Source organism: Scylla paramamosain, chromosome 40 (genome assembly GCF_035594125.1).
Source record: "Scylla paramamosain isolate STU-SP2022 chromosome 40, ASM3559412v1, whole genome shotgun sequence".
Classification (NCBI taxonomy): Eukaryota; Metazoa; Arthropoda; class Malacostraca; order Decapoda; family Portunidae; genus Scylla; species Scylla paramamosain.
The window spans coordinates 9,084,104-9,112,080 of record NC_087190.1 but is presented as its reverse complement, the minus strand read 5'-3'; the positions used below and the strand labels follow the sequence as shown (position 1 = coordinate 9,112,080).

At 45.1% G+C, this 27,977-nt stretch overlaps 3 protein-coding genes across 5 annotated transcripts in view; 1 reads left to right on the top strand and 2 right to left on the bottom strand.

Annotated features, from left to right (window-relative positions):
• Positions 1-27,977, bottom strand: part of LOC135092386 (ornithine decarboxylase-like) — a 157,780-nt gene that overhangs the window by 128,711 nt on the left and 1,092 nt on the right. Inside the window, exon 1 of one of the 3 annotated variants that reach the window (XM_063990848.1) lies at positions 17,466-17,697. The exons of the other annotated variants lie outside the window; for them this stretch is intronic. The gene's annotated coding sequence lies outside the window, so the exon portion shown is untranslated. Of the gene's footprint in view, positions 1-17,465; positions 17,698-27,977 lie in introns of those variants that run through there. 3 annotated transcript variants of the gene reach the window in all.
• Positions 4,761-7,886, top strand: LOC135092623 (uncharacterized). Its single transcript, XM_063991228.1, has one exon. It carries the CDS (start codon positions 4,761-4,763, stop codon positions 7,884-7,886), a length of 3,126 nt encoding a protein of 1,041 aa, XP_063847298.1.
• LOC135092622 (uncharacterized protein K02A2.6-like) lies at positions 17,628-20,651 on the bottom strand. Its single transcript, XM_063991227.1, has 2 exons — positions 18,065-20,651; positions 17,628-17,800 (listed from the first exon to the last, which is right to left on the bottom strand). Exons 1-2 carry the CDS (start codon positions 20,649-20,651, stop codon positions 17,628-17,630), a joined length of 2,760 nt encoding a protein of 919 aa, XP_063847297.1.

Here is a 27,977-nt window from a genome sequence, read left to right as displayed (position 1 = left end):
GCCCAACGGAGAAGAAAGGGTGACAGCATAAGCAGAAGCATTAGAGGTCAGGAAAAGGTCAAGAATGTTGGGCGTATCTCCAAGACGGTCAGGAATACGAGTAGGGTGTTGCACCAATTGCTCTAGGTCATGGAGGATAGCAAAGTTGTAAGCTAGTTCACCAGGATGGTCAGTGAAGGGAGAGGAAAGCCAAAGCTGGTGGTGAACATAGAAGTCTCCAAGAATGGAGATCTCTGCAAAAGGGAAGAGGGTCAGAATGTGCTCCACTTTGGAAGTTAAGTAGTCAAAGAATTTCTTATAGTCAGAGGAGTTAGGAGAGAGGTATACAGCACAGATAAATTTAGTATGAGAATGACTGTAGTCGTAGCCAGATGGTGGAAACCTCGGAAGATTCAAGAGCGTGGGCACGACAGCAGGTTAAGTCATTGCGCACATAAACGCAGCATCCAGCTTTGGATCGAAAATGAGGATAGAGAAAGTAGGAGGGAACAGAAAAGGGGCTACTGTCAGTTGCCTCAGACACCTGAGTTTCAGTGAGGAAAAGAAGATGAGGTTTAGAAGAGGAGAGGTGGTGTTCTACAGATTGAAAATTAGATCTTAGACCGCGAATGTTGCATAAGTTAATGAAGAAAAAGTTGAGGGAGGTGTCAAGACACTTAGGGTCGTCGACGGAAAGGCAGTCCGACCTGGGGACATTTATGGTCCCCTCCCCAGATGGAGACTCCGAGGCTGGTGTAGGAGTCGCCATGATGATTTTAAAATTTTGAGTGAAGGGTGTGTGTGTTATTAGGTGCTTGTAGTTTTGTGTGGAGGAAGAGAGTTGTCTTTAGAGGGCAGGCTGTGACTGCCCCCTTGTGTTGTGAGACACAAAGGGAAACGTTCAGTGAGGTCACAGCTGGGTTTAATGATAAGTTCACAGCACCCCCTGAACAGTGCTTTAAACCTCACTGGGAGTAATTATCGTTTCGGCAGGTGTCTACTGCCTTTTCCTACCTAATTTATTTAATTAAGTTAAATTTAATTTAAAGTGAGGGGGTACTGACCCCACTGTCCCAGACCAATGTGTCCGGTGTTCTTCGGTCTGTACCCAAGACACTGACCCCAACGACTCAGGTATCTGGCGTTGTTCGTTATGAGTCCAAGGCACTGACCCCACTGACTCAGGTATCTGGCGTTGTTCGTTATGTGCCCAAGACATTGACCCCACTGACCAAGGCTCCAAGACCCAACTTTATTCGTTACATGTCTTCCCCACTTGCCTCTATGTTCTCCCAGTGCAAAAATAAGGTTCTGCCCAATATTATATTACCAATAAAATATATAAAACAACATTTAAAAGATAATCTATAATTTGTTTAAAAGACTAGCTTCTCAAACATAAGAACCTCATGTGCCGGGGTGAGGGTCCTCTCTCCAAGTATCAGCGACATCTACAAGGTCCCATCCTCATCCCAACAACGGAACATCGTTCGCCCCAGTTCCACCAGACTGGGAAACTCCACTACAAAGTGCCGCACTGTAAGGGGAACTAAGCAGTCATCACAAAATGATTGGATCTCCCGGGACATTAGGTAAAAAAGAGTAAAACGTGTGTGACCTGTCCGGAGACGGATCAGTGCAGCATCTGAGCGGTGCCCCTGCACATGGACATAAGAGTACGTCCATGGGCGGAAAGTTACAGAAATTACCTCACCCATCTTAGTGGTGGCAACCACATCTTCCCACCTGCCCTACCATCTGGCAAGAACTGCCACCCTTATACTGGAGTATAAATCATGGAAGGGAATGGGGGTGGAAGGAGCAGCCCGTGTTGCCACATCTTTAGTCACCCTATCGGTTTTCTCATTCCCATGAACTCCCACATGGACAGGTACCCCCCAAATGTTGTGATATCCTCTGCGCTGAAAAAGGTGAATCCACTCTAAAACAGATAAAATCAGGGGAGGGATAGAGGAAGCAAAATGCTCCAGGATCTACAACGTACTATGGGAATCACTGAAAATAGTAAAACTTGAAACTGGTAAGGTGAAAATTATTTTTAGGGTCAAGAATAAAGACAGATAACTCTGCCAAAAAAACAGAGGCAACTTTGGGAAGGCTACCACCTTCTATAGGAGGGCAGATCGATACCCGCGAAAACTGCCATTGGAAGGCAAAGGGGGGAAATGGACATTGATGGTATATCAAACTCGGTTATGGCAGGCCTGACCTGATATCCAAAAGGCTTAGGAAAACTAGGGCGAACATCATATAAGGGAGAACCTACATCATGAGAAACTCTTGTACAAGTGACAGACTCAGAAAGGCAGTTGATACCTACACCTCATTACTAGAGACTGACGGCTTAGGTCCAATGGTAGGACACCAGCATCCTCCTGTATGCCAGAAATTTGGAATGAGTGGAAAGCACCAGGTGGCAGGCAAATACCAGCGTAGTGCACGGAATCTAACACGCCGAGCCTCGGTAGCAGACGAATAGATTTCACAACCGTACTCTAATTTACACAGAATAAGAGTTCTGTGCAAGGTTAGGAGGTTCTGTCTGTCAGCGCCCCAAGAAATATGAGCCAAAGTGACAACGCCTTCATGCATGCCGCCTTAATATAACGAAGGTGGGGTACCAAAGTCAGGTGACTGTCATACATGTCCCAGAAAACGAGATTATTCTACACAAGTGTCATGTTATTGGCCGAGTTTACCTTGAATGGGATCACGTTTTCTTAGTGTCCCCGTGTTCCGGGTACCTGCCATTCGGACATTATCCTTATTATTGTTATAAGTAGTGTAAGGCTTATTTACCCATTTTATATCATGTAGTATTATTCTCTTCATAATTTAAGTTCTCTATATCTTTGTATGTATAAGGAAGGAAGTACAATTGAGGTGAAATACGTTGAAAACGAGGGGAGCTTGAATGGGCAACAACACATTCCAAGGAGGGGAAAAGGCAGAACGCCTTGGGTCGTGAAGTAGGGAGGAAGGTGGCGTTTCTCAGGGGAGGATTTTGGTGTGGATTGGTGATGGAGTGAGTTTGTGGAGGTATTAGTGGTGTAGCGGTATAACCTTGATATCCAGGATCAGGTTAGTGAGTCTTTTGTGGTACCAAGAGCTCTTGTCCGCTGAAATTCGGTTGTTGAGTTGTGCCGGTGACGCTGTTGGGAGGGGTCATAGGTCAAACTGGCAGCCATTTTGTGAGTGGAGGTTGTGGTGTTAACCTTGGAAGTTGGTGTTGTGGTGTATTGGTGATTTTGGGGACGATGTTATGGTGTTATGGGTAATCTTTGGTGATAATGGTAATCTCTTGTGAGGCTTGAGGAGGTGAAATACGGGAATTATTGTCTGGGGACGCGGAAATGGCGTCCGGGTAAATTCCTGCGGTTGAGGGGAAATATTTCTGTGACTGGTGGAGGTGTAAACGGGTTCTGGTGACGTGGGAAGTGACGAGAACGTCATGTAGTAACGTGTGCTACCTCATGTTGTTTGCGAATTATTATTAGTATCAATATATGTGCTTGTAACATAGAATAATCGTGTTTTCTACTCCCCCAACAACAATCTGGTATTAGAGGTAATTCCAGGTGTGCTGAGTCAAGGTAAAGGTGGAATAAGAGATAATTCTGACGATTTCGGATAGGTCGGGTAGGCACTCGAAGCCTTTAAAAATCTAGACCTTTAAAACTTTCCGGGATCAGTGTAACGTCCACTTTCTTGGAGAGATAACCGGGATCGTACGATCGCAGGTAAGTAAGTAAGCGATCCGTGACAGAATATGGGGGCCTGTCCGGGATTTTTGAACATTTGTGGGGTGTAACGAGTATTACATGGTGATTGTTGTTGGGAGGAATTTACCTGTGTGAAATATTTCTTTAAAAATGTGCATGTATTGTGGTGAATATTTGGAGGAATATTTTGTGAATATTTTGTGGAGTGTAATGATTGTAATCATGGCCGCTAGACGTGTTGAGATGTTCCTTCTGTCGAGAAGTGTGCATGATCTGTACACACTAACCAAGGAGGAATTGTGTTCAGTGGCTGAGAGGTTTCAAGTGGAGTTGAAATCCAAGAAAAAGGAGGAAATGCAGGCGGAGTTGAAAAATGCTCTTGTGGAGAGGAGCTGGTTTGAAAATGATGGTGGTGAAAGTGAGGATAATGATGGGGAGAGTGTAGAGGAAGGTGCTGGGGTCAGTGAGATAAACCTGGGTTCTCTTGGTGGAACAGATGGCCTTTCTAGTAGTGAAAAATTTGAGTTAATGAAATTTCAGATGCAACTGCAGATGCAGAGGGAACAGAAACAGCAAGAGATGGAGTTAAAGAGGGAATTGCAAAGGGAGCAAATGCAGAAAGAGGTGGAGTTGCAACAGATACAGATGCAAAAAGAGATTGAGATAGAAAAAATTAGAGCAGAAAGTAAAAATAAAGTAAATGAGACCAGGGCAGGAAATGGTGCTCAAGGCAACGGGGATTTAGAGAGAAAGGCCATCAGTATGCCTAACTTTGTGGAAGGGGAGGAAGAAAACTTCTTTGTTCAATTTGAAAAAACTGCGAAGATGATGGGATGGGATGAAAATGATTAGGCATTAATAGTCCAGTCTAAATTTGAGGGAAGGGCCCGAGAGGTATATGTGAATTTGAGTGAGCGAGACGCGCGTGATTATGAAGTGGTAAAGGAAGCGGTGTTGGGATCAACCCTTCTATGTCCGGATGTGTACCGGGAAAGGTTCCGCAGGACAACAAAACGCCTAGGTGATACTTATCTCGGGATGGCTCGAGAGGTTATCCTTAAACTGGACCGGTGGCTGAAGGCCGAGGAAGCCACTACAGTTGAGGAGGTAAAAGGAGTCATGCAGATGAAACAATTTATGAGCCAAATGCCCCTCAGTGTAAAATGTGAGCTCGCATCACACGACGTGAAAGACATGATGGAAGCCGGACGCAGAGCTGACAAGTACTGTGCGGTCCGTGGGCTAAACGGAGATGAACACCATGAAGAGAGAAAGCCATTCTCCAGCAGAAATGATGGTCATCAGAGATATAAGAATGACCGTCAGATGAGCTCGACATCAGTCCACAGATCAAACCAGCCCCGCCCTAACAACTATAGTTTTCCCCACACTTACACAATGCCCCCGCCAGCCGACCGCAACATGAGGTCTACGCCCTATGGGAGTAGGCCCAGGAGCACTACCTATTACCAGAAGGGTAGTGGGGATGAAGGTGCAGTTAAGTGCCTTGGATGTGGAAGTAGCGGGCATAGGAAGTTCCAGTGTCCGAAGGGACGGCCGAAGCCAGTGGGAGCAGTTGCTGCCCAAAGAGACCTAATAAAGTATGTGGAGAATATGAATGCAGAGATACAAGAGGAGCCGCCGAAAGATGAGGGCTTTGAGCACTTCACCAGTAAGGGCACAGTGAAAGTGGAGGGAAGTCCAGAGAAGGTGATCAGAATCCTTCAGGATACGGGAGCTAACCAGAGTCTGATCTTAAGTAGTGTACTCCCATGGAATGAGGAGACCAGCACTGGCAAAGAGGTCTCGTGCAAGGGTGCAGGAGGCCAGTTCAGTATTCCCCTGCACAAAGTTTGGCTGGACTGTGGATACGTCACTGGAGAGGTGATGGTGGGAGTGAAGGAGGCACTGCCCGTAGATGGAGTGGATATGCTGGTTGGGAATGACCTGGCCGGAGGTCGAGTTATCCCTAAACTTCAGATGGTAGACAACCCTCTGATAGGGATGACGGAAATCACCACTCCAGCAGCAGTCACTCACTCAACAGATGGAGAGGCAGAGGTGCCCGAATTGTTCCCAGTCTGCGCAGTGACCCGACCGATGGCCCGGAAGGAACGCATGGACACCGAGGGAGCAACGCAGGAGGACGAAAGCCTGGGCGTTCTGTTTGAGCCTGATGAAAAAGGAACTAACCCGGAGTGCGCGAGTGGTGAACCGGTTGTAGGTCAGGTGGAGCCCAACCTTGATTTTCTGGTAGAAAAGAACGAGTTGATAAAAGCTCAGGAGAGTGATGAAAGCTTGAAGTCTGCTTGGAATGAGGCTAACAGGCTGGGTGAGCTTGACAATGAGTACGTGGGCTACTACGTGAATAACGGGGTATTAATGAGAAGTTGGAGGCCCCTGACAGCCCCAACCTCCGATCACTGGATGGTGAAAAGGCAGATTGTGGTGCCATGGGTGTATAGGAAGAAAATTTTGGAGATGGCACACGAAGGTAATCTGGCAGGACACCTGGGGGTCAGAAAAACCCTAGGAAAGATCCTGTGTCATTTTTACTGGCCTAGAGTGAGAGGTGACGTGAAAGAGTTTTGTAAAACTTGTGGTTTGGGTCAGAAGGTGGGCAAGCCGAACCAGGTGATTCGCCCTGCCCCCCTTCATCCTATACCTGTGGTCGAGGAACCATTCAGTAAGCTGGTGATAGACTGTGTAGGTCCTTTACCAAGGACCCAGAGGGGGAACCAGTACTTGCTGACTATTATGTGTATGTCATCCAGGTTTCCTGAGGCCATTCCCCTCAGGAGTATAAACTCTAAAAACATTGTGAGGGAACTGGTGAAATTTTTCTCCTGGGTGGGAATTCCTAAGGTGTTGCAGTCAGACCAGGGAAGCAATTTCACTTCTCGTGCATTCAAGGAAATCCTAAGGGGTCTGAAGATTGAACAGAGACTGTCGAGTGCTTATCACCCTCAGTCTCAGGGTTGTGTAGAAAGATTTCACCAAACTCTTAAAAACACTCTCAGGATGTATTGTGAGGAGATGAGTGCTCAGTGGGATGAGGCATTGCCACTAGCCTTGTTCGCGTTAAGGGACAGTGTGCAGGAGTCAACTGGTTTCAGCCCATTTGAGTTAGTGTATGGCCATGAGGTGAACGGTCCTTTAAGGATGGTGAAAGAAAAATGGTTAGGAGCAGAGGAGCCTCATACTGTGGTGAAATATGTATCTGATTTCAAGGACAGATTGATGAGAGCTAGGAAAATTGCTCGGGAAAATCTGAAAAATAGTCAGAGTGAGATGAAAGGCTGGTATGACAAGAAGGCGAGGGCCAGATCTTTCCAGCCTGGAGACAAGGTATTGGTTCTTTTCCCATTGCAGGGTGATCCTTTCAAAGCCAGGTTCAGCGGGCCTTGGGAGATTGAGAGGAAAATGAGTGATGTAAATTACATTGTAAAAACTCCAGGGAGGAAGAAAAGGAACCAGTTGTGTCATGTAAACATGCTGAAGCCATTTCACGAGAGGGACAGAGAAAATGGAGATGATGTAGTAGAAGGAGTAAGAGCTGTGAGTGTTGTAAATGTAACCACTGAGGCGGAAGAGAAGTGGTCTGAAGTGAAATTGAGCAGGTGTGAAGGGATGGTGCTAGAGAACTCAGCTGTGTTAGGGAATTTAAATGATAAACTGTGGCACATGGAGCTAGAGAAGAAGGAGAGGATTAGGGAGATAATTGAAAGGTTCAATTCTTTGTTCCCTGATGCACCTAGAATAACTAATGTGGTGGTGCACGATGTGGATGTTGGGGAGGCTGAACCCATCAAACAACATCCCTACAGAGTTAACCCGCAGAAAAGAGAGATCATGAGAAAAGAAGCAGAGTATATGCTGGAACACGACTTGATTGAGCCCAGTGAGAGCCCATGGAGCTCGCCATGTGTGCTGGTGCCCAAGCCTGGTCAAGAGAGTTTCCGTTTCTGTACGGACTATAGGAAGGTTAACATGGTGACGAAACCTGATGCTTACCCTATCCCTGGAGTTGATGACTGTATAGATCATGTGGGAAGTGCCAACTTCATAACAAAAATTGACTTGTTAAAGGGATACTGGCAAGTAGGACTCACTGAGAGGGCAAAAGCCATATCAGCTTTTGTCACCATGGATGGATTATATTAGTACAAAGTTCTTCCGTTTGGGATGAAGAACAGCGGGAGTTCTTTTCAGAGGTTAATGAACAGAGTACTGAAGGGCTTGAAGGGATGTTCTGTGTACATAGATGACATATTGTTGTACACTGAGAGTTGGGAAGAACATGTGCAGCTGCTGGAGGAAGTATTCAGGAGGCTGGATGATGCCAACCTTACTGTCAACTTAGCAAAAAGTAATTTCGTGCAAGCTGACGTGGAGTACTTAGGCTTCAAGGTTGGGAAAGGTGAAGTGAGAACCGTGGAAGCCAAGGTGAAAGACATTGTGAATCTCCCTCCACCCACCAATAGGAAGGAGATACTGAGATTCTTAGGGGCCAGTGGATATTACAGGCGATTTTGTAAGAATTTCTCTGATGTTGCCATGCCCCTGACCAAGTTGCTGAATAAGAAGTCAAAATTTTGTTGGGATAAGCTTTGTGAGGAAGCTTTTGTGGAGATTAAGAAAATGTTAGTCAGTGCCCCGGTGCTGCGCATGCCTGATTATGAAAAACCATTTGTATTGTACATGGATGCCAGTCAGAATGGTGTGGGTGGTGTGTTAATGCAAAAACATGAGGGAATGGAGCACCCCATAGGCTATTATTCTAAGAAGTTGTTACCATATCAAAGGACTTACAGCACTATTGAGAAAGAGGCTTTGGGCCTAGTGCTGAGTTTGAGTCATTTTGAAGTGTACGTCAAAGGGACGGGACAGCCTGTGCAGGTCTTCACCGACCACAATCCGCTCATTTTCTTGCATAAAATGAAAAACTCCAATCAAAGGCTGATGAGGTGGTGCCTGGTCTTACAGGACTATAACTTAGAGATTCACCATGTGAAAGGCAGTGAGAATATTATTGCCGATGCCTTGTCCCGCGCACCACCTAGTCGTGAGGCATCCTAATCAGGTGCCTCACGCCTCTTTTGGGAAGGGGATGTCATATTATTGGCCGAGTTTACCTTGAATGGGATCACGTTTTCTTAGTGTCCCCGTGTTCCGGTTACCTACCATTCGGACATTATCCTTATTATTGTTATAAGTAGTGTAAGGCTTATTTACCCATTTTATATCATGTAGTATTATCCTCTTCATAATTTAAGTTCTCTATATCTTTGTATGTATAAGGAAGGAAGTACAATGGAGGTGAAATACGTTGAAAACGAGGGGAGCTTGAATGGGCAACAACACATTCCAAAGAGGGGAAAAGGCAGAACGCCTTGGGTCGTGAGGAAAGGTGGAGGGAAGGCGTCTCTCAGGGGAGGATTTTGGTGTGGATTGGTGATGGAGTGAGTTTGTGGAGGTATTACTGGTGTAGCGGTATAACCTTGATATCCAGGATCAGGTTAGTGAGTCTTTTGTGGTACCAAGAGCTCTTGTCCGCTGAAATTCGGTTGTTGAGTTGTGCCGGTGACGCTGTTGGGAGGGGTCATAGGTCAAACTGGCAGCCATTTTGTGAGTGGAGGTTGTGGTATTAACCTTGGAAGTTGGTGTTGTGGTGTATTGGTGATTTTGGGGACGATGTTATGGTGTTATGGGTAATCTTTGGTGATAATGGTAATCTCTTGTGAGGCTTGAGGAGGTGAAATACGGGAATTATTGTCTGGGGACGCGGAAATGGCGTCCGGGTAAATTCCTGCGGTTGAGGGGAAATATTTCTGTGACTGGTGGAGGTGTAAACGGGTTCTGGTGACGTGGGAAGTGACAAGAACGTCATGTAGTAAGTAACGTGTGCTACCTCATGTTGTTTGTGAATTATTATTAGTATTAATATATGTGCTTGTAACATAGAATAATCGTGTTTTCTACTCCCTCAACAACAATCTGGTATTAGAGGTAATTCCAGGTATGCTGAGTCAAGGTAAAGGTGGAATAAGAGATAATTCTGACGATTTCGGATAGGTCGGGTAGGCACTCGAAGCCTTTAATAATCCAGACCTTTAAAACTTTCCGGGATCAGTGTAACGTCCACTTTCTTGGAGAGATAACCGGGATCGTACGATCGCAGGTAAGTAAGTAAGCGATCCGTGACACAAGAGATTCTTCTTTCATATAGATACAAGTCTGGATCAGGGTAAACACCACGAAGGCGGCAAAAATGCATAACCACAGCCGAGAAACGAAATCCCTGAGTTGCGGCCAACTGACCGCTGCAGAAATTGATATAGACAAGTCATCGACATTTAAGCTACCAAGAACGTCTTCTGGAAGTACACCAATGACACTGTTTAGAGCTAAAGCGAAAAGTGTGACACTAATATACTTCTTTGTGGCACGCCATCTTCAAGAGGGCGTACTCCTGACAGATCGCCACCAACCTGTATCCGTAAAAAACGACGGGATAGAAACTCTTGTATAAAAATAGAGTCGACCACGAAGGCCAAACTCAAACAGAGGGGCCAGGCTGTGTCGTAAGCTTTTTCTAAATAAAAAAAGACTGACAAATGCCTGACAAATGGAAGATTCCAGGGACAATAAAGAATCAGTCGTAGATCGTATTTTCCGGTAACCATACTGAACAGAAGACAAGTAATTGAATCTCTCCAAGTACCACATAAGCCTGATATTCACCCTTTTTTTCCAGGAACTTACAGTACAAATGCATGAAGTTAAAGAAGTGGGACGATAATTGGTCGTTAGCTGATGTTTCTTTCTAGGTTTTGGCATGAGACCAATTACAGCCACACCTCAAAAAGATCAAGAAAATCACCTGTATTCCAAATAAAGTTATAGAGGTCAAGTAAAAAGGTAAAAGCTTCATCGGACAAATGGCCCAAAAAGGAATATGGGATATCATTGGGACACGGAGATGAATCATGGCATTGAAACAAAGCCATGGATAGCTCTAACTGAGAAAATGGGACATTATAAGACTCTCCACCAGGTTAGGTAAAATTGACACCAACAGATTCCAAATGTCGACAATGAAGTGCCATAGATGTTCTTGGATCCTTTCCAGAGACACTTCCAAAGTGGTCAGCAAACACGTCGGCAACTGTCTTTGGGTCTGCCACCGTTACCCCATCATACCCAATGGAGTAAAACATGTAGGGGAGAAGCAAAGTACTTCCTAGATATTTTGCGGACTCTGTTGAAGACCTCGGTGAGTGGAGTGCGTACTGTGATGGAAGAGACGTAGTAACTCTTCAAAGCCTTCCGACGAACGGTCTTTAAGGTGTAATGTTCACGGGCACGTGCTTGGCGAAAAGCTTGCAAGCAGTGAAAGTTCCCACGATGTCGTCGAAGGCGAAAAAAGGCAGCATGCTTTTCTCAAATGGTTGCTGTACAGTCTGCTTTCCACTAGAAAACATTTTTGCATTTTACACATTTTGCAGAGATCTCCATTTTTGGAGACTTCAGTGTTCACCACCAGCTTTGGCTTTCCTCTCCCTTCACTGACCATCCTGGTGAACTAGCCTACAACTTTGCTATCCTCCATGACCTAGAGCAATTGGTGCAACACCCTACCCGTATTCTTGACCGTCTTGAAGATACGCCCAACATTCTTGACCTTTTCCTGACCTCTAATCCTTCTGCTTATGCTGTCACCCTTTCTTCTCTGTTGGGCTTCTCTGATCACAATCTCATATCTTTATCTTGTCCTATCGCTACAATCCCTCCTCAGGATCCCCCTAGGCGAAGGTGCCTCTGGCGGTTTGCCTCTGCTGGTTGGGGGGACCTGAGGAGGTATTTTGCTGATTTTCCTTGGAATTACTACTGCTTCCGTGTCAGAGACCCGTCTTTGTTTGCTGAGCGCAAACCTCACCTCAAAAGGTGGCCCCTATGGTGAGCGGCACTCTTGTCCCGTACTGGCAGCCTAACTCCGAGAACCATTTAGTCTGGTACCTCATTGGCAACCTTGCTAGTATGGGTAGCCCTTTTCCCTAAGTAGGGTAGAGTAGGGGTAGAAGCCCCCTCTAGACTCGCTCACTGGATCATAGGGACATGCAAGCCCCCCCCATCATGACAAGGTGGTTCTCACTAGGGAAGAGAGGAAGACAAAGAAGAAGGAGAGAGAGAGAGAGAGAGAGAGAGAGAGAGAGAGAGAGAGAGAGAGAGAGAGAGGCGCACAGCCGAAAGGTGTGAATCGTTTTACTTGATCCTCTTCCTTTAAGCCGACTGCCGCCCTTCATATGTAAGTTTTTACTTTTCGATATGCTAATCAACCAAAGATTAGAAGGGGTGCAAGGTTGAGTGGAAAAAGACAAGCCCTGTGTCCATCATATTTGTGAGTAACGTAACCTCCCACTCCCCTCTAGCAAGAGTCATGCCTTTGTGATCAGCTTTGGACAGTTTGGAAATCAAAGCTTTGTGTCAGACTCTATTAAAAGCTTTTCACATGTCTAACAACAGCACAGCAACAGGAAAAGTTTCACCTGAATCTGTAAAAGAGGATCGTGGCATCATCGAAGCGAGGGAGGAGAGGGGAGAAACGAGTCCGAGCGATCTTGAAAACAGCTGAGTGATGATGCAACGTAGCATCTTACAGGAGTACTTTTGATCACCACCATAATGTTTTCGTGTAGTGCTTATCGGTAAATTACATGCTTTTTAATACCATTTGTCTCGTTATAAGATCCTGTAATATTTCACAGCTTGCAAAAAATAAGATTAAACCATTCGTAATTTGACCAAGTGACACTTCCGAAGCTGCGACAATGCAACTGTCTGTCCGTCACCTCATAGCTACACGTATTGCACATCCGCGAATCTCATAGATTTTTAACTCCTCTGACAGGTAAACAAAATCTTTAAATGTATATGTGTATAGAACATTTTCTACTTAGAATTACATGTTCTTTCACCTCTTTCAGTATTTGCAGAAACTCGTGTTACACCCTGTGTGTATATATATATATATATATATATATATATATATATATATATATATATATATATATATATATATATATATATATATATAGTTTTGAACTGCGCAGATAGTAATGAGTGAATACGGAAGAGACGTAGAGACAGAAGAATGGAGAGAGAGAGAGAGAGAGAGAGAGAGAGAGAGAGAGAGAGAGAGAGAGAGAGAGAGAGAGAGAGAGAGAGAGAGAGAGAGAGAGAACGGGATGGGCAGGAGAGCGAAAAGGAGACAAGATGCCGGAGGCGCAATAATTTTTATTTCTCCATGAAAATTAGTAACAAACTGCTGGAATTGCCTCATGCTCATAGCCTGTCACCTGTTATAAGTGATTTCTCGGGGCGCCAGTTAGGTTAGTACTTCTTGGTTCTTTTGAAGTCTGCGACAGAGGGTCCTTTCATGACTCTCCACACCTTATTGCTTCTGTTTCTCCTAATACAGATATTTCTCATGATACTACTAATCTCATTTCCCAGGTTTCAACTCATGTTAAGGTGTTGGATTTCCCAACAGCAAAGTCTCGTCTCCTTGACTTGCTAGTCAAACACAAACTAGCTGTTGCTTTGCCTAAGGAATCTCTTGGTGTCACAGACCGTATTGTGCATCACATTCTGTGAAAACCTGCTGCACGTTCTTCTTTTGTGCCTTACTATCGTTTGTCTCACAGTCAGCGTGCTGTTGTTCAGAATTTATTTTATGGAATGCTGAACAATGGCATCATCCAAGAATCACACTCTTCGAGGAACTCACCACTGTTTTTTATTCCAAAGAAAGACGGTTATTTTCGTGCTGTAGTTGATTTTCCGAAAGTTAACTCTGTGACCGTCCCTGATCATTATCCTCTTTCTGTTTTAAGTGACATTTTGCTATCGATCGGGAAAGATACAGTGTATTCACTACTGATCTCAAATCAAGTTTTTTGCCAAATTCCTTTGGATTCTAGTAGCCGTGAGATTACTGCCTTTTCTACGCCATCAGGTCATTAAGAGTGGCTCCGTGCACCACTGGGTTTACGTAACTCATCCCTGATTTGCAAGCAACCTGTTAATAGCCTTTTTCAAGGTATTATTGGCGATGGTTTGTTTGTATACTTTGATAATTTGATCTTGGTGTCCCGTGATCTTGAGTCTCGCTTTGACAAACTTGAACTTGTTTTGCAAAAAAATCAAGCAGGTCTTAAACTTAACCTGCCTAGGTGTAAAATCCTTCGCTCACGCATTGAGTTTTTAGGTCATGTAGTTGACAAGGATGGCATTCACAGTACTGATGCTAAAGTTCGAGCAGTTCAAGATTTTTCTATCCCTAAGTCAGTAAGCCACGTACGTTCTTTCCTCGGTCTTGCGGGTCATTACTGTGCATTCAGCATCTACTCGTACTTTGCAACCATTGCGTCGCCTCTCACGCGCTTTCTCAGAAAGGATGTCTCTTTCGTATGGTATGACGCCCTGCAAACTAGCTTTGACCGTCTCAAACATGCACTCACTCATGCTCCAGTCCTTGCCTTTCCAGATTACAGTCTGCCTTTTACACTCTTCACCGATAGAAGTGCTCTAGGAGTAGGCGCTGTTCTAATGTAGTAGACTGAGAGTTCTTGTCCTCAGGTTGTTAAGGATTTGTCAGGTACCAGCCGTACCTTGAATGGTCCTGAGTCTCGCTATTCAGTTACTCATCTAGGGGCTCTGGCACTGGTATGGGTTTTACGTCATTTTCGTGACATCATCTATGGCTACCAGTTGACTGTTTATACAGATCATGCTGCCTTGCTTCACCTTTATAAGGGTAAAAATTTATTAGGTCGTCTCTCCAGATAGTTTGTTGAAGTCGAAGAATTTAACCCAACGATCAAGTATTTGCCTGACAAAGCAAGTGTAACTGTAGATCCTGTGTTGTATGCCTTATAATCGGGTGATGAGTCTGTTTTACCCAAGTTGCATGTACCTTAGTCTCAGTTTTCCATTGTTGATGGTATATTATGTCGTACTGTGTCAATGAGCAAACAGTGATGCAACTTGTCATCCTCACTTCTTTAGTTCCATCTGTGCTTCAGCTCATTCATGACGCTCCCCAGTCTGGTCATCCAGGATGTGACAAATCCTTAGCAATGGCTTGTAAGCATTATTACTGGCCTACGACGAACCTTGGCATCACAACTCATGTAGCGCAATGTCTTTCTTCTTCACAAACTAAAGGTATCACTCACACAGCTCCTATGCTTGAATATCCGACTCCTGCTGGTCCTTTGGATACTGTTGCTATGAACCTTCAGCAGTTACCTCGCAGTCACCAAAGATCTTTTTATGTTCTAGTCTTTGTTGATCATTTCAGTCGCTTAGTTATTTTTGCACCTTTACCAAACAAATGTGCTACTGTTGTCCCACCTTTGCTTTAGTGTCCCACCTCCTTTGTTCATTCACTGCACCTTCAGTTTTGCTTTCTGATAATGGGTCAGAGTTTAAGAATGAGGTACTTAATACCATTTGCCACCAGTACAGAATTTCCCAATGCATTATTACTGCTCATCATCCAGCTTCCAATGGACTTGTGGAACGGACTAATAAAAAAAATTTGGAGATCCTTTGGGATATTTCAGGTAAACTTCATGAGTCATGGGAAGACTGGCTTCCGCATGTAGCTGCTTCCATTAGTGGATCTGTGAATTCGTCTACAGGAAAGACTCCTCACTATGTTGTGTTTGGCGAAGACGAACGTCTCCCTTATGACATACTACTAGTAGTAGCCGCACGTGTGCCAATTTATTCCGCTGATGACTATGCTCAGTCTCTATCCGCACGTTTCAGACTATTGATGGGTCTATGCGAGAAAGACTACATGATTCAAACGCAGAGATGATTAGTCGGCAGCACAATAGAGCCTCACCTGTATCCCTTGGTATTGGTGACACTGTCTTTAAGGCCTCATCTCTGCGTCATTCTAAATTAGAACCTAAATTTTCAGGCCCATTGCCCATTATAGAGAGGATTTCTGGTAATATATATATATATATATATATATATATATATATATATATATATATATATATATATATATATATATATATATATATATATATATATATATATATATATATATATATATATATATATATATATATATATATATATATATATATATATATATATATATATATATATATATATATATATATATATATATATATATATATATATATATATATATATATATATATATATATATATATATATATATATATATATATATATATATATATATATATATATATATATATTTTCCAAATATTAATATTTCAGAAGATATCTATGTAGACAGGTTGAAGAAGGCTCGGGTCCCCACTTCTGCTTCTTCAATGCATCAGTCTCCACCTGTCTCTCATACTTCTCTTTATTCTGTCCCTACACATTCTTATCATCTCCATAGAAGGGCTATGTAAAAAAAAATGAATTATTTTTGGGACCCCATTTCATATTTATCATGTACTTTCTTTCTCTCCTTGCCATCCCAAGGGTTTGTCTATTTTGTTGTGCCCCTGAGAAGGATTATTATTTTTATGCCTTATGTTAGGATTAAATTAATTATTGTTTTTGTGCTGCCCTGTAATATTTCTTTTTATCCTGCAGGAGGGATATTTTCATAACATTTTTTGTTTGTTTATATCAGTATTATGTTATTGTCTTGTACAGTCCCGTGTGTCTTACAAAGATAAGTCCACTATACATACATATCTACGCATTTCTCATTGTTACTCTCATTATTATTGCATTTTGTGATAGTTTCTGAAATTTTGTTTGTTCTACTTTCTTGCTATTATGTCACTGTCGTAATTTTGCGTGCCTTCTTCCATTATGCACACTTACACATTTATCTCTATATATTTAAACATATTTCACATTCCCCTTATTATTATTCTGTGCCTTATGGTATTTTCTTTACATTTTTTTTTTTTTTTGTGGGTGCATTTGCATATTTGTTATGCCTTCATTTATTACTTTGTGTGCCTTACATAGATAAGCACACTCTATGTTTATATATCCATATTTTTCTATTTGATGTGCTTGTGCTACTCATATTTTTTTTCTTTTTGTGTGTGTGTGTGTGTGTGTGTGTTTTATAGCTGTGGTCAAGCTATATGATAGGATGTACACACACACACACACACACACATATATATATATATATATATATATATATATATATATATATATATATATATATATATATATATATATATATATATATATATATATATATATATATATATATATATATATATATATACTGTTATCACTAATTCACCACTCATCCTAAATTGGTGGTGGTTATTTAGATTTAAAGACTGATTGTAAATTAATGAGGGTTCTTCTTATCATTTGAGACAATACTATAAGATAATTAAAGTGTCTGGAATTGTTGCATTTTCTAATGTTCTTTTACCTATGCTTCTGTGTTCACATTTTTGTATATTCAATATGTTCATTGTTATGTATTTATTTTTTTCTATATGACATTTGATAAACGATTTTCTGGATGATTATTTAAACTACTGTTGTAATGACTGAAGGAGAGACTCCACCCATTCCACGAACATCAATTAATGTGGAAAGGGGTCAGGTGCTGGGAATTCATTCCCATGTCCGAGGGTGAAGCGGGCAGGCAGCGATAGGTGGAGAGCTGAGGAGTAGAGCTGTGGTTGTGACTATCCATACCTAGAGTGAGATAGCGGTGGCTGTCCCTGCGTTTATGTGGACTGGCGGAGCGGTGGTGTCACGGGTCGTGTGTGGTGGTACTGATTGCTAGATTGGTGGCAGTGTTTGCTGCACGTGTGTTGGCGGTGGTGTGTTAAATGATGTGTTGATATTGTAAGATAGCTAGGCAGGGGAGCGAGCCACAGGGACACACGTCTCTCCATTATTGGGCTCGGCCCGGAACTGAGGATACACTCTTGGCGACAAGCAGTGCTTGGCTTGCCGCCGGGAAAACATATCGTACACCACGTACAAATAATAATATATCCAATATCCCCCGTAAGATAAATGTGTGCCTGCAACACATTAATCTGATATGTGTATGAGCATAACGGGCTACGACGGCACGGGAGGGGAACGAACTAAACTTGGAATGGAGGTAAGTATACACGTACGGGTGAGGAACAAAAAGAGAACAATACCTTTGAAAATAATAATACAAAATGCAAACTAGAAGAACGATGGTTTTACCTGGCCTGAAGTCTGTCTGTGTATGTGCGTGTGTGTGTGTGTGTGTGTGTTACACATAGTCGCTCAGCCACCCCGGTCGCCGCACCTGCCTCTTGGGTGCGGGCGTAGCTGAGGTTGGGTGGGGGTTGAGACTTGTGCGGGTGTCGTGGTTGGTTGAGCGGCCGGCGGGGTTGGTGGGCGCAGGGTTGGCGGTGCGGGCGGTGGGGTTGACTCAGCGACGGGCCGCAGATGCTTCCTGTTCCTGAGGCTTATTCGGCCGCTACCATCAAGCCTGACGGTGTGCTGCCTGTAGGGCAGCGCCTCCACGATCAAGCCCGTGCGGTCCCACGTGCCCGAGGCCTGGTTCTGCATCCTTACTCGTGTGCCGGGGGACAGGGGCCGGAGCTGTCTGGGTGTGCAGGTTGCCATCAGGGTGTTGCCTTCCTCCCCCATTTTCAATTCTCTCTCACGCAGCGTCCTTCCCCAGTGCCTGTCCACCTTGTAATGTCGTCGGGCCGTTGGCACGCCATCACGCAGCTGTCTTCCGGTGGCAAGTTGGGCGGGGGACTTGTTGACAGATCGCAGCGGGGTGTTAAGGTACTGCAGCACAGCGAGGGAGGTTTTGTCCGAGTCCAATGAGCCCCCGCTACCTGTGTTGGCTCTGATGATTATTTTGGCCGTCTTGACCGCTGCTTCGGCCCGCCCGTTTGACTGTGGGTACTGTGCTGAGGACAGGCGTGCAATGACACCCCACTTCTTGAGGAATTCCGACATTTCCTCGCTCGCCAGGTTCGGCCCCCCATCAGTGGACAGCTGTTCCGGGGCGCCCCATCGCGTTAAGTACTGCCTCATTTGACTCTTGATTTTATTAGATGTAGCACCGTGTGGGAAATGGGCGAGTTCTAGCCATCCAGTGAGCCTGTCAGCGTAGACCATGTAGGTGTGCCCCTCATGCTGAAACATGTCCGCCACTGTGGATTGGAATGGGTACTCTGGGGGCGGCGTGATGACGAGTGTTTCTGAGGGCTGAGAGGGAGCGTGCGTCTCGCATGACGTGCACGACGCCCGGTAGTGCTGCAGGTCCCCTTCCAACCCGGGCCAGTATACACATTGCCTTGCCCTCCGCAGCATGGAATCTAGCCCTTGGTGACCAGCGTGTAAGTTTGCTGCTACCTGTGGGCGGAGGGGCTCAGGAATCACGAGTCGCACACAACCCTGGTCAAAGGTGTATGTGACAAGGTCTTGAGAGACTGCCAACCGGTCCCTCACGCCATAGAACGGGCGCAGGCAGGCCACTTCTTGCGCCTTGTGCAGGTGCCAGTCCGCGGCCAACACTTTGGCCAGTAGTAGTTGGTAGACAGGGTCGTCGGCTGCAGATTTTCTCACCGCTGACTCGTCGAGAACGTGACCCTCGTGTTCGGCTGTGGCGATGACCACGGCTGCTACTGCCTCGGTGAGGTCCTCATCCAGGTCGGCGTCGGTGTCTATGGTAGGGCTTCTGAGGGCTGGGTACCTGGACAGGAAGTCGGCTGCGGCGTTCCTTTTTCCTGGCAGATATTTGACTTGAAAGCGGTACTGTAGCGTTCTCTCCTTGAGCCGGAAGAGTCGTGGGTTGATGACTTCTGTGAGGGCCCTGTCCCCCAGCAGCTTGGTGAGAGGGCGGTGGTCGGTGACGATGGTGAGGTTCGGGCACCCCAACAAGAACAGCCGGGCTTTCTGGAGGCACCACACCACAGCCAAGGTTTCCCCTTCTACCGCGGCGTAACCAGTCTCGGCGGCCGTGAGGTGGCGGCTTCCGCACAGGGCCAGACGCCAGCCCGCCCTGCAGCAGAAGAGAGCGGCAGCAGACGAGCAGTGGCAGAACTGCTGCAGGATAATGAATCCAATGCCCTCCCTTCTCCAGTCTGTGAGGGCAACTGTGGGGCGGGTTTTGTCGTAATATGCCAGGCCGTCCTTTGCAAGCTGGCATATGGTGTCCTGAGCGCGGCGGAATTTCTCCTGCAGGTGCTCGTCCCAGTACACAGCCTTTCCGCACGGCTTCTTCAGGAGCTCCCTGAAGGCGTTCATGATTGGGGCTGTGGCGAGGAATGGGGCAAGTTGATTGACAAACCCGTACCACGACCTGATGTCTGAGATGGAGGGCTTGTCAGGCATCCTGAAGCTTTTGATTGCCGCTAGGCGCTCGTCTGTGGGTTTGTACTCCTCCCAGCCGAGGCGAAAACCCACGAAATCCACCTCCCTCCGTGCGAACTGGAATTTTTCAGGCTTCAAAGTAATCCCCTTGGCTGCACATGTCGCCAGAAACTCGTACGTGTGCCAGAATGCGTCTTCGATGTTGCTGTCGTAGAGGAGGGTGTCGTCGATACACTTGTGCTTCCTCACGATGCCTTGGATGGCGTCATCGAAGCGCTTTGTGTATGCGTCGCCAGCAGAACAGTGGCCCATGGGGGTCCGGAGGTACCTGAACCTCCCCCATAGGGTGATGAAGGTGGTGAGACTTCGACTCTCCTCGTCCAGCCTGACTTGGTGGTACCCCCAATAAGCGTCAGCCACTGTTTTGAAGCAATGTTTGGGGACACTAGACACCATGTCGAAGGGGGCGGGGGTGTGGTGTGTCTCTCTGCGGCATGCGGCGTTGAGGCGCTGGTAATCGACGGTGCGCCGCGGTTGCCCTGATTTCTTTGCTACCACAACCATGCGGGCACACTACTCCGTGGGTTCCCCTGCCGGGACGGGCTCGATGACGCCTCGCTGTACGTCGTCTTCAAGCTGGGATTTCACCTCGTCCTCCCAGTGTTTCGGCACCGAGGCGGGCGTGTGGCAGGCGTAGGGGACAGCGTTGGGTGCCAGGTGGATGTGGTGAGGCTCGCCGTCCATCACGGGCAGCGGGCTCCTTGTGGTGTTGAAGGCGGAGGCCGAGAAGTGTTGTAGTAGCCACTCCTCTAGCCGTCGTACGTGCTCCTCGTGTGGCGGGAATGGTATCGTGGCGGGCTTGGCAGGCGGTTGGGCAGGCTCGGCGGTCGTGTCACGCGCTTCCACTGCTTGCACTGTCGGCAGGGAGTGGTGAGGGAAGCCGGCGGGCACCAGCCCCAGCTCCTTGCACGCGCTCAGTGACAGGAACAGCGACCTGGCGGAGGGTACGAAGTATACTTCTTGCTGTGTAGCATGGCCGCCAAGGTAAATGTCACACCGGCACGATCCGAGGCACCGTAAGGGCAAGTCCGCTACATCCCGCAAGCCTGCACGTCCCTGTAGCTGCGTGGGTTGTATGTTGAGACTGGACAGGAGGGCCGCCCCCGCGACGCACACCTGGGCGCCGGTGTCCGCCACAGCTGCTGTGCGGTGCTTGGCGCCCTTGCCAAGCGCCACTGTTACCTCTATGGTGGGTTGGTGGGACACGTTCGCGCCTGCCGTTGTCACTGATCCCGAGACGGCGTTGGCAGATGCAGTGCCGTGTGGGCGCTTGGAGCTCCTGCAGCACCTCTTGAAGTGACCTTTCTTACGACAGGCGACGCAGACTGCTTCCCTGGCCAGGCAGGAAGCTCTGTCAGGGGCGTGCGAAGTACCACAGTTCCAGCAAGTACGTAAGGGCTGTGTCTTGCCAGAGGTGGTGGCAGCGGCGGCGTCGAGCGTCTGGTCCCCGTCCTCCTCGGCCCGCACGGTGCCAGCCGCGCGACTGCTTTCCCGCCAACCGCCCACGCCTGTGGTGTGTTGGCGGGCTGCCTCGTATGCACAGCACATGGCCCTTAGGGCGTCCACACTGCCTAACGAGTCACACGCTTGATACACCTGCTGTTTGAGGCCCGTGTCGCGGATGCCTACCACAAGCTTTTTCAATAGCAAGTACTCAGAGAGGTTGAGGCTGCACTGGGGACACTCGAAAGCGCAGTCGTTGACTTTCTGGGCGCCCCGTACGAAGTAGTCACTGACACACTCGTCCTGCCCTTGGCTGACACCGAAAAACTCTGTCCACTGCACTGCCGGGCTGGAGGAGCGAAGCACTAGGTTACCAATGGCGTCCAGCGCCTCCTGCTGTGTGAGGGCGCTCCACTGGTCGAAGGTGAATCTGGCGTCCAAGGCACGTTGCAGCGGGGGGCCACAGAGGAGTCTGACGTGATGGACCGCTTCCTGGCGTGGCCACTTGCAGAGGAGAAGCCAGCATGCCATGGACCGTTTCCACGACCTGAATGCAGCTGGTGTCATATCCAGGTCGCATTTCTCGGGGGCAGCCGAGAGAGGCACCCGAGGGGCGGGCGCCACGTTGCCTCGTGTGATGAGCGCCGCCATGTTGGCCTGCAAGGTGGTGATGGCTTGTTGCTGGTCACTGATGGTCTGCCTTGCCTGCCAGCCAGTATCTGGGGCCATTAAGGTTAATTCTGTACTTGGCGGTCTGGGCGGTCTGGGAGATATTTTACACAGTGTTTGCTGTTATCCCTGGATATATATATATATATATATATATATATATATATATATATATATATATATATATATATATATATATATATATATATATATATATATATTGTGATAGGGAACTAGCTTAAGACTTTACAATATTGTAAATATAATTGTGATTTTCGAGGTACCAGGTAACTACCCTTAGAGGAAAGTAACAATTAATTCTTGGTAATGACTGCTATTGTGTTTAGTGGGGAACTGCCGTGGTGGAATTAATCTGGTGTATTTAATATGGGAACTGGAAACTTTGATGTCTACTTGGTACGCCTGACGGTTTTGGCTGGCAGATGCAGATCGGGACTGATGGTGGTGGTGCAGATTGTTCTCCCTGTAATGAGGACGAGACTTATTCTAAGGTGTTGTATGTTAAATTTGCTCAAGTGTAGAGCCTGGCTTCGGTTTTTTCTTTCTAGTTATTTAGCATTTGGGTACTTGTAACTGGATTAGGTATACTGGTAGTAAATTGCTCTTACTTAAGTTGTACCTGTGAAGCCTGTTGGCAGTTGGTGATACCGGGTTTAGGCGTGACTGCGTGAATCGCGAGTAATGGTGATGGTGTTTTGTGTTTTCCATGAATTAGGTTAAGGATGTTAGATGTAAGTGTTTTCTATACATTTAATTATACAAAAACTCACGTTTATTGTATTCTCTCCTGAGTCTTACTGAAATAATGAGGGAGTAAGAGCCGAGAGAGGGTTGGAGTGTGAGCCTAGGGAAATATTTTGTCTGGTTTTGTGTCTGTGACCCATACACTGTCCACCCTTGCCTCCTACCTTACTGGAAGAGTGATGGCATAACAGATAATGGGGGCCTGTCCGGGATATTTCTCGTTAATATGGTTGATTGCTGCTATTGGTTACCTGTTGTTAACCACTGTGGCAAAGTTTTAATGGTTAAAACTTGGAGCCTTTATTGCTAGTTAATGATATGGATTATGGTACATGTTAAATTACTGGCTCTTAATGATTATGAAGTTATAACTATCTGCCTTTAATTTGTTTCACATTTAGCTTGCATTGTGTATGTAAATTTTTTGGGTGAAGCATTTGAGATGGAGCTCAATGTGGAAGAATTCTTTTTCAACCCATCTGTTGAGTTACTGCAGACAAGGAAAATAAGTAAAACCGACTGGGTAGAACTAGCTAGTCACTGTCAAGTAGTAATAAAATCATACTAGAGGAAATTGGAGGTGAAAAATGCCGTGTTACGGAAGTTAGTTAATAACGAAGTTCTTGATGAAGGTGCTTTAGCCTTGTGTAAGACTAAGGAAGGACAAGGCTATCCGACTTCTTGAGTTAGAAGTGGAGAGTGAGAGGCTTAAAGATAGAGAAAGGGAAAGAGAATAGTTGACTTACCTCGAGAAGAAGGCTCAATTAATGGGTGGAGATGGATATGATCAGAGAGAATCCTACTTTGACTTGTGTAAGAATGTGAAATTAGTACCTTGGTTTGATGGAAAGAAACCAGAAGAATTATTTCAACAATTTGAGATCATTTCAAATTCTTTAAAGAGGCCTAGTGATTATTGGCCGTTGTTAATTCAGACAGCCCTAAAAGGTAAAGGTCGCTCTACTTATTTGTCTTTGTTTCTCAGCAATCTAACTATACAATACTCGTAGTTAAGGCAGCCATACTGAACTGTTATGAATTAACTGTCCAGGCTCATAGATTGAAGTTTAGGAACTCTATGAAAAAACCCAGCCAGATTTTCATTGAATATGCTCATGTAGTGAGAAAGCTCAGAGGTAGGTGGATATCTGCCAGTAAAGCAAGTACATTTAATGAGGTGCTTGATCTAGTTGCACGTCAGCAATACTTAAGAGGAGTGAGTCCCGAAGCCCGTACATATTTATGTGAGAAAGAAAAAAACAGAACTTGATAGAGCTGCAATTCTAGCTGAGAATTATAGTTTAACTCATTTTCCTAAGAAAACTCGGTATTCTGCCAAACCAGTCCTGTCTGTTCCTCATCAGGTGGGTAAATCAGTATCTGGGCAGATGAATAGTATTTACAGTAATCCTGTTAGACCAGAGTCAGGAATCAATGGAGGACCAGTGTGTTTCTATTGCTAGAAACCAGGACATATGATTGCCAAATGTACTAAAAGACTACATAATCTTCAAAATAAGAGTAATCTGAAGTCAAATGTAAACTTAGCATACTTTTCATCCATCAAGTGTTCTAGGTGAACCAGTGTGTGAGGATCCTCAGTTGTCTTTCAAGCCATTTAAATTTGGTGGATTTTTATCTCAAATTAAAGATAGTGAAGATTCAGATGATGAGGGATACTGGAGCCTCACATAGTATAATTGTAAAAGGGTCAGTGCCATTCTTAAATGAAACTTATACCGGTGAAACTGTTGTCATGAGAGGACTAGGTGGAACTATCACTGTCCCCTTGTGTCGTATGTATCTGAAGTTAAATCTTGTTTCCATGCCAATGGTCGTAGGGGTACAGGAATCATTGCCAGTTGATGGCGTATAATTTTAACTAGGGAATGATAATGCTGGCAGTCTTGTTGTTCCAGACCTTGTAACTAATAAGCCACTAAACATAAGTCCAACTGCTGATGTTGAGAAACTGTATCCTGATCTTTATCTCTCGTATGCTATCACTCGCAGTCAAGTTAAACGTGAATTGTCAAATCAACCTTCAGTGGAGAATGCTGAAAGCTCTAACGAGTTGGTCCTTAATGACTTGTTTTCCGAAATGGAGTCAAATGGGAACGAATCATATGATTCCAGAGTAAGCGTATATCCTGAATACAGTAGAGAAGTGGAGACGAATATTCTTGTTACTTGTGATGTATTGATTAATGCCAAAACAAAATGACCCTAAGCTACTTTCTTTTATGTCCAGAGCTATTGATGTAGGAGAAATTCCAGACACACCTGTATGCTTTTATATCAAGTCAGGCATACTCGTGTGTAAGTTTCGACCCTTTGAAGTCCCTGCCAGTAAGACATGGGGGGAAGCTCACCAAATTGCTGTACCCCCTTGTTATAAAAGTAATGTGTTACAGCTTGCCCATGACCACATAGGAGGGCATCTTGGGGTTAAGAAAATCTCGGACAAAATCCTTAGGTATTTCTATTGGCCAGGGATAACTTCTGATGATGAAGGATACTGTAAATCTTGTCATACATGTCAACTGTCTGGTAAACCTAATGAAGGCATTAAACCTGCTCCCCTTCACCCAATTCCTGTAATGAATGAACCTTTTGGTAAGGTAATAATTGATGTTGTGGGTCCTCTACCCAAAACTAGGAGTCGTAATAAATATTTCTTAACCATCATGTGTACCACAACTAGGTATCCAGGAGTTATCCCCTTGAGACGTATTACATCCAATTCAATCATACCTGTGTTGACTAGATTTTTCACTCAGTTTGGTCTACCTCGTATAGTACAGTCTGATCAGGGCAGTAATTTTACTTCAGATATCTTTCAGCAAGTCATGGCTACCTTGGGCATAAAACAGTATTTAGCTTCTGCATGCCATCCTGAAAGTCAAGGTGCTCTTGAGCGTTTTCACCAAACACTCAAGAATATGATGACTAGATTTTGTTTAGAAAATACATGTGACTGGGATGAAGGTATTCCATATGTCATGTAAGCTATCAGAAGTGCGAAACAGGAGAGTCTTGGACATTCACCTTAAGAGTTTTTATTTGGAAGAGATATCAGAGGACCACTAAAACTGCTACAGGAAAGTTGGCTAAATGAACATGATTCAGTTACTCTCAGTGAATATGTATTAAAAATGAAGAACAGACTTGGAAGCGCCCAAGAATTAGCTAAAGAAAACTTTATGGAAACTCAGTCAGAACTGAAGAGACAATATGATAAAGATTCAGTCCATAGGTAATTTCAACCAGGAAATAGTGTTGCTATTTATGCCATTAAGGAAGTTTCCTCTCCAAGCAAAATACCAAGTGCCGTTTGAAATAATCAGTAAAGAGAGTGAAGTCAATTATGTTATTGCTACACCTGGTTGGCGGAAAGAGAAGAGATTAGTCCATATAAATCTCCTAAAGGAATATTACCTAAGAAATGATGTAGACTTGGTGTATGTCAAACAAGATCTTAACACTGCTGAGGAATGGAAAGACCAAGATGACTGTGATTTTCTGAGTGGAAAGTTAAAAATTCTGATATACTTAATGAACATTGTATTAAGACCAATCATTTACTTCAGGAGCAGAGGACGGAGGTGCAACAACTGCAGGAAGAATTTAGAGATTTTTGCAGATGTGCCCAAACCCAGTGCTGTTGTCCTGAATGAGGTTCGGTTGTGGAAGGTGCTGTTCCTATCAAACAGTCACCCTATTGTGTCTCCTGACAAGTAGCAGATCTTGAAAGAAAAAGTCCAGTTCCTGCTTCAACATGATCTAGCAGAACCAAGCAACAGTGAGTGGGCCTCTCCATGTATACTTGTGGCCAAGCCTGATGGAAGTTTTCGCTTGTGCACAGACTATCGGAAGGTAAAACAGCTCACCCAAGCAGACAATTTTCCACTACCTCGCATCGACGACATCACTGACTCAGTGGGGAATGCCACTTACGTCACGAAGCTGGATCTTCTTAAGGGTTATTACCAAATACCTCTTTTAGAGGAGGCCAAGAAGATATCTGCCTTTGTGACTCCTGATGGCCTCCACCAGTACGCTGTCCTTCCCTTTGGGATGCGAAACGCCCCGGCAGTCTTCCAGAGGTTAATAATGTCAGTAGTTATCACAGGCCTTGAAGGGGTAAGCTTGTACCTGGATGATCTGGTGGTATACTCCTCTTCCTGGCTTCAACAACTTGCAGCATTGAAATCCCTCTTTCAATGCTAAACTTATAGTGAATTAAATCAAGACTGAATTTGGGCATGCACAGATTACCTTCCTGGGACATGAAGTAGGTGGAGGAATTGTCGCACCTGTTGCAGCCAAGGTGGAAGCTATCTGTAACTTACCCATACCAAGCAATCGCAAAGCCATACAACGATTTTTGGGATGGCTGGCGTTTATCGATGATTCTGCCCAAACTTCTCAATAGTTGCTTCTCCACTCAGAGACCTTGTTAGCTTTCACAAGAAGTTTCTGTGGTCGCCTGCATGTCAGACAGCATTTGATAACATCTGCTCTCTAGTGGTTACAACGCCAGTCCTGAGAGCACCTGATTTTCATCGTCCATTCAAAGTACAAGTGGATGCAAGTGATACTGGTGCTGGATGTTACATGTCAACAAAGTTCAAATCCTACCCAAAAAAAATTACAGCACTCTAGGATGTTACATGTCAACAAAGTTCAAATCCTACCCAAAAAAAAATTACAGCACTCTAGGAAAAGAAACTGTCGCCTTACTGATGGCCCTAGAAAAATTTGACATATATCTTGGTAACACTAATCAGAAATTTACAGTGTACAGTGACCATAATCCATTGCAATTTGTCTCGCATAAGGAATAAGAACCAGCGTCTGACTAGGTGGTGCTTAACGTTACAATCTTACAATATGGAAATAAAGCACATAAGAGGTAAAAATAATCTTATTGCGGACGTTTTGTCACGCGCT